This window comes from Hemicordylus capensis, chromosome 1, assembly GCF_027244095.1.
Source record: "Hemicordylus capensis ecotype Gifberg chromosome 1, rHemCap1.1.pri, whole genome shotgun sequence".
Taxonomy (NCBI): Eukaryota; Metazoa; Chordata; class Lepidosauria; order Squamata; family Cordylidae; genus Hemicordylus; species Hemicordylus capensis.
Window position 1 is genome coordinate 343,151,804 of NC_069657.1, and position 16,479 is coordinate 343,168,282.

Consider the following 16,479-nt stretch of genomic DNA (forward strand, 5'->3'; position numbering starts at 1 on the left):
CCACATTTGCATGTAAAACAGAACCATGGGTCCAATGGACCCACATTTCTGCACCCCCATACTCCTGCTCACATTTGGATGTTCTGGAGAGTCTTCTCTGCAGTCAGACTGCAGAGAGGACTCTCCAGAACATCCAAGACTGCAGAGAGGCGGGGGATCAGGCTGTGTGGGCTTCCTTCTTGTTTGAAGGACAGCCCACACAGCCAATCAGGAAAGGAAAGAGGGAGGGAGGAGCTTCTTCCTTCAACTCCAGTTTGGTCAAATGCAGCCTCCAGTGCAGTATCTGCAACTGCATGTGTTGCTCGCGCATGTTGGGTGCGTGTTGTACATGGCATGCGAGCAATGCGCGCAGTCACAGCTGCTACTTCTGGATAACATCAGAGCGGGCGGCAAGGAGGTACGCTGCTGCTCCAACAGGCTTCTAGAGAGAAGTGTGCCGGTGGGGGTAACATAGAGCGTGCGGGGGGGGGAGTGCATCCTCCCCCACCCTTAAAGCCATCCTCCTGCCTTTGAACCAGTCCCCGCCGGTTCCATGCATATCCCTAAAAGGAGGCTCCCTGGACTCTCGGTTTGAACAGAGTTCAAACTGGAGTCTTTTCAGCATGATGTTGGATTATGGACAGGACTGGAGTTGGCTGGGTTTGGATGTAATGGTAAGGAAACCGTGGGTCCCTCCAACTCAAGTCCCCCATTACGTGCAAATGAGGCCATCAGGTATTCTATTTGTATTTCAACAAATGTTCTACCTACCAACATGTGAACTGATTGTACAAGGATGAACTTCTTTTGCAGTTTTCCCTTCTCGAGCATCTACACCAAACACAATAGTGTGAAATTGCTCTCTGCATATAACCTTTGCCTTCTAAAGTTAGAAAATGAGAAAGGGAGAAAGAAGTTGGAATGAATTTACTCTTTTCCTCCCCATCAACATTTGCTTTGGAATTGAGAGGTGGTTTCTGTGGCAATATTGTTTTCAAACACACTACTTTACTACTACTACACATATTTATACATTGCTTTTCAAACAAAGTTTTCAAAGTGGTTTACATAGAAAAACAAACTTGAATAATATTGTTCCCTGTCTACAAAGGGCTCACAATTAAAAACAAAAACATATAGTACACACCTGCAACAGGCACTGGAGGACTGCTGTACTGGGTTGGATAGGCCGGTTGCTCTCCCCTTGATAAATATAGAGGAATCACCACTTTTAAAAGGTGCCTCTTCACTAAATTAGCAGGGTGACAATTTAAGATTCATGAAACTGTAGGTTCAAGATCCAGTGTGTAAAAGAGAGCACTTATTTTGGATTTATAATAATAATAATCTTTATTACGGTCGTTGACCAGCACAATTTTGGATTTATGAATGGGCATGTCTTTGGGAAGAAAAGCAGAGTCGGTAAGACTGGAATCCCATGCAAACTAAATTGGGAATATCAAATTGAACTCTGTAAACATGCATAGGATTCCACTGCATGCGAGCATGTGGTGGAAATAAAAGGGGGGTGGAATCATGTTACTTTAAAAAACCAGTTAAAAAAACCATTTTTTTAAAAAATAAAAGAGTTAAGAAATCATTGGTAGGAGAGGGCATTATAACCCATGTTGACGTAAGACTCTCATAAAGTCCAGTAAAAATATACGCTTAGAGCCGAACAGAGGGCACGTAGGCAGTACAGGAGGGGTCGTGTGTGTCTGTTTGTGTTGGAGGCTCCAAGGCAGGCAGGCGGGCGGGCGAGGAGGTAGGTAGGAGCAGAGCGGTGTGTGAGGCTCGGGGAGGGGCTAGTCCTCTTTGAACTCGGCTAGTCGGGCAGGATGAGGCGGTCCCTGTCGGGGCGGCGGGCCCTACGTGCGAAAGGCTGGCGAGGCTGCGAGCGGGTGCGCCGAGCTTGATCCGCAGCAGGAGCCCCACCGGGGACAGGGCAGGGTCGCGGCGGATGCGTGTCTTTACGTAGCGCGAGTCGGAGTTGGGCAAGACTCGCTGGGGAAAGCGGCTGCATGGGCAGCGGCGAGGGTGGGTGCAGTGGCGGCGGGCATGGGGGAGCAGCTCAGCACGGCCAGCACCCCACCGCAGCCAGCCGCCGCCTCCAGCAGTAGCAGCCGCCGCCAGGAGCTGCCTCCCCCGGCTGCCGGAGCTCCGCCGCCGCCGCAAGACGTGCTCAGCCGAAGGGCATCAAGGCCACAGCAAGAGGACGACACCGCACCGCCGCCGCCTGCTGAACCGCAGGGCCAGGAAGCCGAGGAAGGCAGCGGGTCTCCCCCGGCAGAAGATCGGAAGCGGGAAGCGTTGGAAGCAGGCAGCAGCCCCCGAGACGGCTTGGAAGCGGGAAGCAGCGGTAGCCGCCCCCGGCTTCCTCGGAGGCCCGTCTATTGCACCGTCTACTGTGTGGAGAGCGACCGGCGGCCGGCCGGCCCTCCTGCCTCTCCTGCTCCAGAAGACGGCCAGGGAGGTGGAGGAGAGCCCCTCTCTGACGCGGCCCCGCCACCCTCTGTGCAAGGAGGAGGGGGGAGAAAAGGCGGTGGCAACAGCAGTAGCATCGAGGTCGACTTGTACCTTCTGCCCGAGCCCTTCTCCGGGCTGATCTCCGGCGACTTTGGGCCCTTGTTGGTGCTGACTTGCCGCGTGTGTCTGGAGGAGAAGCCCCTCAAGCCCTTGCCCTGCTGCAAGAAGCCCGTCTGCGAGGAGTGCCTGAAGCGCTATCTCAGCTCCCAAGTAAATACGGTGCTCCTCCCCGCCCCCCCCCTTTCCAAAGGTGGCCTTTCCCCACCTCTCCAAGCCCAGGGGTGCCTCTTTGCCTGCCTCCTTCCCTGTCGGAACGCACCCTTCTCAACCCCTCTGCCCACAAACCTATGCTGTGCCTCGCTGCCGGTACTGGGGGTTACAACTCTGAATGCTTCTCTCTCACGCTTCCAAAGTAATGTCCTAATCTCGCTCTGTCTCTGGTTCAGGCCAGGAACAATACGCGTTCAGCTGCACCAGCTTTCTTCATTGTTGGGGATCTTCTCATACGTAGAGTGCCTTTCCCTACTCTCCACCCAACCCACACAGGCGTGAGATTAGGGTGGAGGATGTAGCTTCCGGGCAGGTTGGAACTCTGGCATCTCAGAGACTAGCCTTTGCTCCCCATCTTGATTTTCCCAGAAACGTTTCCCACTCCCCTTTATTTTGTTCCCTTGCCATTAGCAAATGTTAAACGACCTTGGGGTTCATCTTCTTCCTAAGCAAATTCCTCAGCCTTGTTATCTTCCTATTCCCAGGCCCATGCACATATCAGGCTTATATCTTCTTTGTTGTTGTTGCTGTATGCTTTACTAAAGGCACCAACCTTGTAGTTTTTCATTTTTCTTTTCTACGCCCTGCTTGCCTCAGCCCTGCTGCTGCTCTCTCTTTCACAAACCCACTCTTAAATCTTGCTCTTAGCTAGGCATTCCATCTTCATTCTCCCAGGATCCAGCAGAAAAAAGCCACTCACTGTGGTGTTGTGTTTTTGTTTCATTTCCCCAAGCTATCCTCTCCCTCTACTCCATATTAGGATCATAGGCAAGGTATTATGTTTATATGTTAATATCAGCTGATTTCTTCTCTCTGATTAAGGACATATGAATAATTGAAGGCAGTAAAGTGAACAGATTTCACATCTGTTGTTCAGAAGAAGGCAGTTGCTTTTCAGCCACCTACTACCCAACTCTTTACTGTAGGAAACAGCAATAGTATCTAATAATCTAACGTGGGTGGGTGACCAAAGTTTTGCATCTTGCCACCCTAAATAATACATTCCCATCCTAATGCATGTGACTGCAATCTTATTTTGAAATGGGTGTGTCTACACTAGAGTATACTTCAGATTACTCTTGCTTGTTTTTGTTTTTTTTCAAGTTGACCCTTGTCTTTCAAGATATGTTCATACCAGTGTTCCTTGTTGCATTTCTTTTTGTGCAGAAATCAGTGCAAGAATGTGCCTCATGTTGGCTAGTGCTCCTTCCAGGGAAGTGCACGGAACCGTGGCCGGGCAGTCCGGAAGCGGTGGGCTTGGCAATTTAAGTTCTGGGGGAGGGTGAACTTACCCCTCCCGCCGCATTTCCCCCACCAGCGTCATTTATTTCCAAAAACCTTTGGGGCAGCATACCTCCCTGCCGCCCCATTGCCCTCATCGGCTGGAAGTACCGAGCACGCACGCAGTGGGTGCATGCACGCCCAGTACTTCCAGCCACTTCTGGCCAATGCGGGCAACAGGGCGGCAGAGAGGTACACTGCCGCCCCGAAGGTTTTTGGAAATATACAACACTAGCAGGGGAAATGTGGTGGGAGGGGTAAGTGCACCATCCCTTTGCCCTTAAAGTGCCAAGCCCGGGGCCTCTAAACTTCAAACTGGCCCCGGTGTTTAGAGGCCTCTAAAATGGCCTCAGAACCGGTTCATGCATATCCCTAGCTCCTTCCTGCGGCTACAGGCTGGGGCATCTACTCACAAACAGAATGCATCACAGCAAGTAGGCAAAACTGCAGCTTGCTGCTGGTGTGACAAGCTGGAATGGTACAGTGTTCCTCACGTTTGTCTGAGGTCTCAAGAAACATGATGGGGGTTATCAGTTCATTTTGAATGAAGGTTTTTGGAAATAAACAACACTAGCAGGAGAATGTGGCGGGAGGGGTAAGTGCACCCTACTCTTGCCCTTAAAGTGCAAGTGTCAGAAAGTGTCTGATACTTGGCAAGTGTCACTGTCCCAAGTGTCAGAAAGGTCAAGGTAACTGCAGAATTTGAGGTACTTATGCCAGTTTTCCAAGCATTTAGACAGAAGGCAGAGGGGAGAAGGACTCTTAATGATACAGGCAAATCTCATTACTTGTGGGCATTCCATTCCTCGCCTACTACTGTGAGTAGTGAAACCGAGAGTAATGAGGCATTACGCCTTTGGGGAAAGGCTTAGGTTCTAGAATAGACCCAAAAGGTAGAAAAAATGTGAATAAATAGTGAAAAAAGTGAAAATAATTAAAACTGTTTACTGTATCTTGCTTCTGGGTGTTCAGGAATGCCTCCCCCCCCCTTCCACAAAATGACCACAAAACCATGAAAAATCACGGGGAAATTGTTTTTTAAAATAAATGAGCCACAAAATGGCTCCTCCTGAAAAAATGATGGCTGGAAGTGACCTCCACAGTCACTTCTGGATCTCTAGGAACCGTGGACACATGAGTTTTAACCCTCTCTTATCCGTTGATAATGAAACCGGGTGTCAATTAGATACCCGTCAATACACGAAACCACGGATATAGAGTTTACAAGTAATGAGTTTTGCCTGTACACCTTGTTTTTTCCTGGAATTTAAAGGATAGCTTCATGATCAACTGCATTTCTCTTCCTTTTGAAAAGACTTTTTTCTTTTAAAAAATTCTCAGAAAATAGATTTGTGAAAGAAACAAAAATTGCAAGAGGTTCTTATTTTTGTTTTCAGCTAAGGGCAGCCAAAGAATTGCATCAAATTATCATTAAACCTGTTTGGATGAACCACTGTTCATCCCATACACATCATAATATCTGGGCTACAATGAGAATGTGTACAACCCACCATCACTAAAGGAAGTGCCAACACAATCTCAGCACAATCTGTGTCTTCTTCCTAGTCGCCCCTCTACACACACTACAATACCCTGTTTAAACAGGGTTTTGAAGCATGTGTAAAGGGCCAGTTTGATTAACATCCCTCACAAGTGACTAAAGGATGTGTCGTGATCGTGTTGGCACGTACTTCAGTGATGCCAGGGCACATAGATTCTTGCTGTGGTCCTGACATTATTACACGTAGGGCTGCTGTTAGTTTGAACTGGCCCACTTACTTTTTTTTTTTTAATGTCTTCTCAGTTAATTTTAGATCCTGCTCAGGTTGAATCAGGAAGGCCCCACTCCGAATGCATGTGCACACACACTGCCTTGATACTCCACTCAGAACAAAACTCATTCCTCACACAGATGAAAAAAAAATAGAGAGAGAACATTGTTCCAGGGTGGTAGGAAGTAGGCAGTAGTATCCACAATACTTCAAGGAAGCATTTACTTCACTTAGCATTTTCTTAGTTCACAAGAAGGAACAGTAAAATGGCAGGGGGTGTGTTAGGGATGTGAACCCTGTCCAGCTCAAAGGTTTGCTGGCAGGGGGGGGATGGCTTTAAGGGCGGGGGAGGATGCACTCCCCCCCCCCTGCTGTTTTCCCGTGCTGGGAAACACATGCAGTCTCAGCTAGTACTTCCGGTTACATCCAGCGAACATCAGAATAGGGCGGCAGGGAGGTACACTGCTTCCATGATGGGCTTTTAGGGAATTGCGTGCTGGGGAGAAATGTGGCGGCAGAGGGGGGGCATGCATCCTCCCCCGCCCTTAAAGCCATCTCCCTCACCAGCGAACCGGCCCCCACTGGTTCTGTGCACATCCTGTATGTGTGTGTGTGTGTGTGGAGTGTGTGTGTGTGAGTGAGAGAGAGCGAGATAGTGAGCAGTAGTTCTTGGAAAAAGAAACAATGTGGTGGTTTGAATACATGGCTAAGAAACTGTGCTTGTCTACCAAGGCAAGCTCAGGAAGAAGTGTGGAGGAGGAAAGAAATACTTTATCTTTCAGTGTTGATTCTGTTGCTTGATGGTGAGAAGTGGCATCTCTTTTCTTCCATAATTGTCTGTGGAAAAGTGACTTAAAACTTTTCAAAAGCCTTTGGATGAGAACACAAAAGTGCATCTATATGTGTGTATGCCTCTGTCTGTTGCCTGTGTGTGTCTGAGAGAGCCTGTGAATAGTGTAGGAGAGCATATATGGTGGTTAGAGATCTGCAAGAAATGGATTTTGCTTTTCATCTTGGCTGTTTCGATGAATCAACTGTGAAATGTTCTGAGTGCCATTTTGAGGCCTGTTTTCCCAGGAAGAGCAGGCCTACTGATTTATTCATTAATTTAATTTATATACTGGTCTACCCTCTGATTAGGGTCGGTGGGTAGACCAGTCTTCCGCTCCAGACTTAGCGTGTTGGCCCATCTTGGAGGACTGGTCTAACAGCTGACCTCTAATTGGTAGACCAGCTCTCCCTGCAAAAACAGGCCTCAAAATGGTGCTCAAAACACTCAAAACATTTCAAACTTGAAATGGCCTGTTCTGAGCTTGAATTGATTTGCACTCGAATAGTTTTGCACATCTCTAACGATGGTATACTGGTCAATTTAAAATTAGGAATTTGATCCTAAGCCCCAGCAATGTTAGTTCTTGCCAAAAGGTATAGCAGAAGCTTGCACCCATGTGTTGAACTGTGCATGGACAAAGAGGTAGATTTCAGCAAAACATTTATCTTCCGCATGCAAAGACTCAAAGTATCCTCATCCTTGCATCCATTAGTGCTTTCATTCATAATGACATGTGTTCATTAGTTAATAGTGAGTTCATTTAGGTTATTAATAATGTATTCTTCAGTTCTAGCAAAACAGGATCAGGAAACATGCATACAGAAGTCATCTTGTATAAGGTAGTATAATCTTGTATAAGATAGGAAAGCTGATTGTGGGTAAAGGCAGGTACTCACATTGGAGTAATGGACTCGATAGATTTCATTGAAAACAAAAGTTCTGTTTATTAAAGAACAGAAGCATACAAGATTAAAGCTTTTTGGGGAGCTGGGCAGAAGCAGCTAACTATAAGACTTTGGTCCTTAAGCAGATCATTGGGTCCTATGGAATACAAGCTTGAGTGAATTCCAGCAGAGGGGAAGGGGTGAGAAGTGGGGATGATAGACAGAGTGAAGAGGAATACAGTTGCACAGTTACCTGTCCTAAATTCTGTGAAGCTTGAGCACGTTGGAAGGCAGCAAATAGGTTTACCGGGAATTATGAAAGTAGGTGAGGGTCCTGGGTAGTTCAGAACATACATTCCAAAGACCCATGCTGATCCATTTTTAGAAGACCTTGTCAGTAATGGAAGTTATGGGGAGGGAGAAGGGGTCTAAGTCGGCAAGCTCTGGCACAGTTGAGAGGCAACCTGGGGCCACCAGACCCCCAGCCATAGGACCAGAGTCTTAGGCTTGTGGTATTCCCTCCCACCATTTATTTTTAGGTCTTTTTGCAGTCATGGTTCCCCTAACCCCCTGTTTCCCATAGACTAATGCCTCACCAACTGCAAAATTTGCCAACGGCGAGGTTTTGCCAGAATGGAACTCTAGTAGTTGGTGAGGGATGTCTGTATTCCCTAAAGCAGAGATGCTGATTTAATGCTAATACCCTTGTCAGACCAGGTTGGCTCTTCATCTTTGTTGTTCAGCGTAGCCATGTCTTCAAGCTGCTGCCAGACTGGTACAACACTTCTTAGTCCCGTGTGATCCGTGCTCTCACTCTGAGGCACAGGAAGACCAACTTAATGTTGCTGGTAGCATACCCATGCTTTGGAGTTAAATAATGCAGTGGAGGGTTGTGAGAGGAGAGAAATTAGGGTTTCATGCAATCTCTCATCCTCAAAATACATTCACAAAAATGCATGGAGCTGAACAGAATGAGGTTGCAGAAGCTCTTCTACTAGTTTGGCTATTGATCAATATGTGTTCTCAAGACTGATACTGTCATGCTACATTATGAGATGTCAGCAGCCTCTGCAAGATTGTTGTTTGCAGAACAAAGTGACCCATATAAACGCAGAATCTTGTGTATAGTTGAGTTTATGGCCACTATCTTGCAAAGACATGAGCAAATATACTTACTGGTGAGAATAATCTGTACTAGGGATATGCATGAACCTGTGCGGAGGCCCTTTTATGGGCCTCCGAACAGGTTCATACACCGGGAGGGGGGGTTGAAGTTCGAAGCAGGGGGGCACTTACCCCTCCCCCTGTTCCCCCCCCGGCCGGCACTCGTTTTCCATAAAAGCCTTTGGGGCGGCAGTGTACTTCCCTGCCACCTCTTTGGCCAGAAGTGGCCGGAAGTACCAGGTGCACGTGCTCACGTGCCCGTCTGACATGCACACGCACAACATGTGCACATGCACCTGGTACTTCCGGCCAAAGAGGGGGAAGGGGCGGCAGGGAGGTACACTGCCTCCCCTAATGCTTTTATGGAAAATGAGCACCGGCGGGGGGAAAGCGGGGGTATGGATAAGTGCACCCTTCCCCACCCTTAAAGTGGCAGCCCTCCACACACCCTTGACTCACCCCCACCATGTTCTGTGCACATCCCTAATCTGTACAACTATATGGAGTTATTTGTGGGATAGGTAATATAGGCATTTGTAAGACCATTTTCTTAATGTTTCATAATCTTTGTGATATTCCATAGAATATGGCAGATAAGGTTTTAGGTGAAAGGTGGGACCAGATGGCAGGAATAAAGCAGCTGACTCTTTGAGCTATATCTGACACACATTGTGGCAGCTTCTTCAGTCTACAGTCCTTGTGCTCAATCAGAAGAAGAACTTGGCCAGGAAGCAAGAAAAATGTTCTGCATGATATCATCCTGCAAGCATCATACTTGAAAGCATGTGTTGGTCATGTGCTGGTTTGTAGCAGGTGGTAAGAAATTACTGTGATCATGCATGCCAACAGTGTTGAAGGCAGATTTTTACTGTGTCTACAAAGGACAAGCAAATTACTGGGACATGAAAATCAGAGACCATTCCCATGTTACTGGACATTTTTCACGTCTTCCTCAGGATACAAAGTTATTGATATTTGGACAAGGATGGGTCTCTGGGGAGAAATTCCTTTCTGTTTGACTGATTTTATGTCCATTGCTTCTCTCAAGCCTACAAAGTTTGCATAAACTTCACATGTTAAACTAAGATTCAAAGTCTTTCATCTGGAGTAACTTTTATAGCAAATTGAAATTTCAGGCTATGTCCAAGGAATGGGAAGATGAGTGGAGAATTAAAATTAGGAAGGAGAAAACACTCAATTCATATTTAAAATGAATAAAGTCAATTAAAATAGTTTTTGAAAGTTAAGGTTCTTTTTCACTTGATATTGTAAGTTAAATGAAGCAGCTATATAGAATTATTATAGTTGCATGTTTTATTTTCTACAGGTGGCTTTAATTTTACTATTTTTGCACTGTAATATTGACTTCTACAAAGATGTAATTTTAATCACTTTTAAACAGTAAAATCCTACAAAACCGGTTTTCGGTACCCGGAAACTGTTTAGTACTGGGTGAAAGAGGACAAACTGCTAGCAGCAGCTAATGACACGAGAACTCTGAGTGAAAGTTTATTGAAGCAAGACTTCAAGAAATATTTGTGATGTATGCAATGAATTGCAGGGCACACGAAAAAGCTTTCTGCATCCTCTTTCTGGAATTTTTAATCCTGGAATATGAAACCCCTTGGTGTGTATATATATATAATTACATTCAATTTATTCTGACTGTGCATGTTTTTCAGACTCCTTTATCACAATGTTCTAACATGCCAGCATAAAACTAGAGCAAGCTTTCACGTTGAAAGCCTTGGAATTTGTATGCACTGCACAAAAAACAGAGGATCAGAAATCAAATCTTAAAAGCAAGTTTATTCTTGCTTTAATGATTCTTGAAATCAGTTTCTGTCACTGACAATGTATTTCAGTCTACGTATTGACAGTGCCTTGCCAGGAGATGTTGTTCCTTTCAGAACCATAGTGCAGAGACCCAGAAAATCAGAGTGGAAACAAAAGAGAAAACCAGACCTGCACAAGGGATGCAGGCAGGATCTCTCAGCAAGCAAAACCAGGCATAATTCTGAGCAGATAACAAGTTGAGTCACTGCTGAAGCAAAACCTTTTCAGCCAGCCATTATCCATATTTTCTTGCCCCCTAACTGCATGTCTGTTTGGCTCAGTAGGTGGGAGAGAACATCTCCAGCCGCTAATTAGCTTGAGGCTTTTACAGATTTCAGCCACAAGATACGAGGCTTTGTTGTTGTCCCCTCTTTCTGGCTTTAGCAGCTTACCTCCTATCAAAAGGGATGATAGGGAGACTTGGATTGAAAGGAGAAGGGATACCCCACTAGGTAACATACCCAAATTAACTCTGATTTGATTACCCTGTGCACTTCTTAAATTTACTACTGCTCTAAATCTTCAGTATTTTCTCTCTCTCCAGCTCCTCCTCTTGTGAGTAGTGAGACTACCCAAAATCTGTACAAAAATAAATGCTTTTCCCATGTGTTCTACTTGGGCCCTTCTTAATTTTGCTGAAAAGCAGCAAGAACCCCACTGTTAGCCATATGGAAACTTAAGCAGCCCTAGCTGCTGCTTTTTCATCTAAACTATCTCTTTTAGACAAAATTATATTTAAATTGGCACATTGCAACCTCCTCAAGACATCGTTTCTCAAGAGTGAGAAGGCTAAAGGATAGAACAAAGCTGTCTGCCTTTCTTGCTGGTAAGAATGGTTCAAATGTTATCCCCCTACAAGCAAGCTGTTACTTGAGTTACTTTTTTTTTACAGTGCATGTCTCCATTTTCTTGAGGGCTGTTGGCACCACTGTACATTAGGTTGGTTATGGCACTGCTTGGACATCCAGGTGGTCTGTTGCCTTATATTTTACATGTTATCATAGAGTGGGCTCTCTAATGAAACAAAAGTTTGCAGCAGGATTACAACTGCAGAGTCTTCCCTTCTAAAACTGTGTTTTTTAGACTTAATGATTGAGGACAAGATATTCACTTGAATAGAAACTGATAATGGAAGTGCTTCCAGACTGTAACAAGGGAGTAGCATTACATTTGTCTCTTCAGTGTCTTTTTAAATACTGTAATCGCAGGAGATAATTTTAATGCCATCAAGTACTTCATGCATGGTTTCATTTTGACAGTGGATTATGCAATTGTTCAGGGCTGTTGGGTCAGGAAATGGATGCACTTGCCTCTCTGTCTCCAGTCCCTCCCCATTCCCTTCTGGGCTGTAGTACCCACAACAGGAAGCATTGTTGGGTGGTTGTGTTTTTCCTCACCAGATAAGAAAAGAATGAAGAAAATAAATAAAAGTATAAGAAAATAAAATCCAGAACTTTAAACAGAGGATTGGGGTAATATCAAAACATCTGTACAGTTTTATAGCGAGCCTTTCGGTGTGTAAAACAAGGTACGATTATTTAAAATGGTCAAGTATGGTGAGATGGAAATAGAATGCTTTTTTCAATATATTTGTGTGTGTGTGTTTAAGATTTTCTAGTAGACAACATTGTCAGCAGTGCACCTTCCCACCTCTTCCCCCTTTCTCCAAGCCATATGTGGTGGAGACTAGAGGAGGTTCCTTCCTAAGGAAAATATTCACAAAGGTTATCCATTTATCCATCCATCCATCCATCCATCTATTTATTTATTTATTTTTAATCATATTTCTGTACTGCCTGACATGTACATCTCTAAGCGGCATACAAAATTTAAAATATTTAAAAGTTACAAATTAAAATACATGACAATAAAACAATAGAATAAAATAGATATTAAAACAAGTTTTAAAATGATTAAAATTTATTCTAATTAAAAGCCTGCAAAAACAGGAGAGTCTTGAGATTCTTCATGAAAACAAACAGAGAAGGAGATGCTCTTATTTCAGTAGGGAGCATATTCCAAAGCTCTGGGACAGCCACAGAGAAAGCCTGGTCATGGTTCACCACCAAACGAGCTGGTTGCATCCATAACTGGACCTCTCCAGAATGTTCTTTGCTTCTAGAAGCCTGCTTCAGCCGCCTCCTCTGCACTGGGATACTGGTTTCATCTTCCATGCTTTCACACAGTGTGATACAGTATCTGCCTTTTAAACATCGGAAAGAAAACTGCGTAGTAGACCTAGCATTTTTGGATGTTCATTCTAAGAGTGGCCTGGCATTCCAGCAACTCTGCCAACAGAATGCCCTGCCTTCATTTTAATTTAGCATTTTGAGTGTTAATGTATCATTCTTCTATTGACATAAGAAATATCAGTAAATGCAGATGGATCTTGTTTACACAGAACTAAAACATAAGAAGACAATCCTCCAATATCGCATGAACAGTTTTAGCACTCAAAAAGAATGGTTTTCAGTGTAGTGTCTGAGGAATCAGTTGCCCAGCAATCCTCAAGTCTAAATTCTATGTGGCGGGATAGAAAATAGGTGCTTCTTTAACCTGCCAACCTCTTTGGTCAACACAGATGTTGGTCAAGGTTGTCAGAATTTTTAATTATATGAAATGTCATGGTGGAAAGGAGTGTACTCATACACTTATATGCATTCTGAATGGCACTGCTCTTCAATTGATGAAAGAACTGGAGGAGCATCATGCTCATTCTGTACATGCCTGTTTCTTTGATTCATTTCACCCCCTGTGGTCGGTTCTCACACACCTATTTTTTCTCTTGTATAATCACAAATAATAATTTTATGAAATTATAATATATTTGGCTGATACTCAGACCTGCACTTGCTTGTGCAACAGTACTGACATCCAGACTCATGTGTAACTGGGTCAGAGACTATTTTCATTGACCTTCCCTTCCCTCTGAAATCCACTGTGCCTCCCAAAAATCTGTCCCTGAGGATTGTACAGTCCTCAGGGACATATTTTTGGGAACATAGTGGGCTTCAGAGGGAAGGGGAGATGGGTGAAAATTCCCCATGCCCTCCATCATTCAACAGCACAGTATTTAGTCTGAATGTCAGCACTGTGTACCAGCAGAATTCTAGTGTGGATGTCAACCACTGAGTTCCATTTTTGGAACAAAGGTGGCATACAGCCAAAGGTGGCTGTTGATAGGTTTCTGGGCAAAATACAAAGTGCTGGTAATTACTTTTAATGCCTTAAATGCCTTAGGACCAGGCTGCCTGGGAAAGGGCCTTTTTTAGCAGGATCCCCACTGCATATTAAGGTCATCAAGAGAGATTTGTCTCTGGCTGCCGCCAGCTTGTCTGATGACAACTCCGGATCGGGCCTTCTCTATGGTTGCTCCTGTAGAATGCTCTCCCTATAGATATTTGAAGCTTAACACCATTACCAGCCTTTAAAAGAGCCTAAAGACACTTTTTAAAAAGCCTGTTAGTGACTCTTAAATGGTTTTTAATTGTTTTAATTTTTAATTGTTTTAATTGTTTTAATTATTTTACTCATGTGACGTATACTGATGTGAGTATTGTTTTACTTGTTCCTCTGTGCTAGGCAGTATAGAAATTTAAATAAATATGGAAAATAAATAAAATATTATTCTAAGAAATGCCAGAAAACACTTGCTTTAAAGACACACACTTCATTATAAATTGTTTATGGGAAATGGTGTTAGAAATAATTGTGCAATGTATTACATTACATTTTTTGTCAAATCATGTGAGCCATAGTAAGGAGCATATTGGGTAGCTTTAAATACACTTGGAGGTGAAACTTTTTCCATCTGATTATTATTACATGGTGTGTTGAACAGAGCAGTTTTTGCTGTAGAGCAGGGATGTCAAACTCAATTGGAACATATTTTATTACGATGGACCTCCAGGGACCCTCACATAGGGAACCACACATAGCCTTCTGTAAGGTGCACCAACCTTGTTCCTACTGGGGAGGCACCTCCCACCACATTATTTCTTCATCTTCCACAGAGAGAAAGCCTTCCTCTTCCTCTCACTCTCTTTCTCACATTGGGGATGAAGAGTGGCTCGCCAGCGGCAGAGGAAGGTATAATTTCTATTCCCCGCCAAGCATGCCATTGGCACACCATGTGGCAGGAGGAGAGAAAGGCAGTAGCTCGTGGCAAGGGAAGGTTCAGTTCCCCTTCCCATGAATGGCATCCACCATGCGCCAGGAATGAATGGGGCTGAGCAGTGGGGTGGGGGGAGAACAGCTGGTGGTGGTGGTGGGAGGTTCAGTTCACCTTCCCTTTCTCCCCTTGGCATGCCATCAATGTGATGTACCAGGAGAGGAAGGAGCAGTGTGATGCAGTGTGGCAGGGGAAGAAAGGAGCAGCTCGGCCGGTTGGAGGCCGGACAAAGGTTTGACACCCCAAGTGTGTCTTCATGTAGTTGACTTTTTTAAAAAAGCAGTTTTGTTCTCACTGTCATATATGTTGCATTTGAAATAATATATAGTAAGATATGTTTGGAAAATATGGGTTGATAGTAATTAGGAATCACTGGAGGAAGGACTGAAGAGAGAGAGATTTTGTTTAGGCCTTAGGTTCTCCTGGGAATGTCTTCATTTGCCTTCCAAGTGGATATCTGCTATTTTGAAAGTGTCCCTTTTATCTGGGCTGTGTGGGAAATTGATTTGCAAAGTTCCATATGTATACAACTTTCACCTGCAGTATGCAACTAATAGCCAGGTGTGAAATAATTTTCCAACAAGCTCCTGCTTTGACCTGTGACCACCTTTTCCACAATTTTACTTCATCACAATTGTAGTCCAATACATTCATTGGTGCTAGCATTTCAACTCAGGGGTTGAAGATAAGAACTGAGGAATTCCTTACTATCCTCACTTTCTCTTTAAAAGATTGAAAACCAAAATAGAGCTACTTCAAATTGCTCTCCCAGGAATTTGCTATTGATTAAAATATGTGGAAATGTTCTTACAGCATGCACAACTGGTTCATGTCAATGTATATTAAAAAAGGAGTTTAATTCTAACTGCAGTGATCCTTGGTCATTTTCAGGGATAATATTAAATTATTTGTTTGCTTTTATTCTATTAGCAGCTGAGTTCTTTTCAGAACTAATTAGGAAAGTGGTCTGTGTGACTTCCTTTCCAGATTATTGTAAGTAAGGAGGGGTGTGGGCAATGATTGTGTGTCCCCTTGTTCTGATGTATCCTGCCCAAGGAGTAAACTACTCAAGAACAAGCAGGGAGAGTTTGTGAAGGGGAGAATTCCTGTTTCCCCTCACAAGATTCCTTCTCAAGTTGCTGTGTGTTAAAGATTTTGTGCCAGTCTTTCCACATGCTACCTATAAGTTGCCCTTATATCTGCAGTACAGTTGAATGCTACTTTGAAACAGCACTCCACTTGTTTAAATAGTTTTATAGTTTATTGCCATTCCTGCCTATTACATACATTAATAAACGATGTGCCCCTATCACCCACTATAGTCCATCACTACACCTTTTTCTCTGTGTTCCATCATCTCTTTCTTAGTTTTGCTATGCCTCGATGTGACCTTCTAAAAGACAAGGATATGGATTTTACTCTTTTTTCATTTGGGTTTTTTCCCCTTTTCTCTAGAATATTGTGACTCAGTCTTGCTTATTTCTAAGCTAAACATCTGGTCATGCATTAAGACAACCAGCTGAAGAGGGTTTTTATATTTGTCTAATTTTAAAGGAGAGGTAATAACATCACAGCAAATCAACAAATTTTAAATGTCATGAAGTTCTATGAAATGACAATAATAGTGCCAACAAGATGTTCGTGTTTAAGATCCAGTGGCATAATTAGTATGTCCACTGCTAAATTTAGAAGTACTGAATTGTTATGGTATTGCTGCTTGAAATGGAAGTTGTTTGGTGCTTTTTGTGTGGTCACAGTTGTTGC

The 16,479-nt window shown here is 44.0% G+C and overlaps 1 protein-coding gene across 1 annotated transcript in view; it reads left to right on the top strand.

Annotated features, from left to right (window-relative positions):
• Positions 1-1,660: 1,660 nt before the first annotated feature.
• Positions 1,661-16,479, top strand: part of RNF217 (ring finger protein 217) — a 62,410-nt gene continuing 47,591 nt past the window's right edge. Inside the window, exon 1 of the mRNA XM_053284568.1 lies at positions 1,661-2,715. Within this exon, the coding sequence (XP_053140543.1) occupies positions 2,038-2,715 (678 nt within the window). The 5' untranslated portion in view covers positions 1,661-2,037. The remainder of the gene's footprint in view (positions 2,716-16,479) is intronic.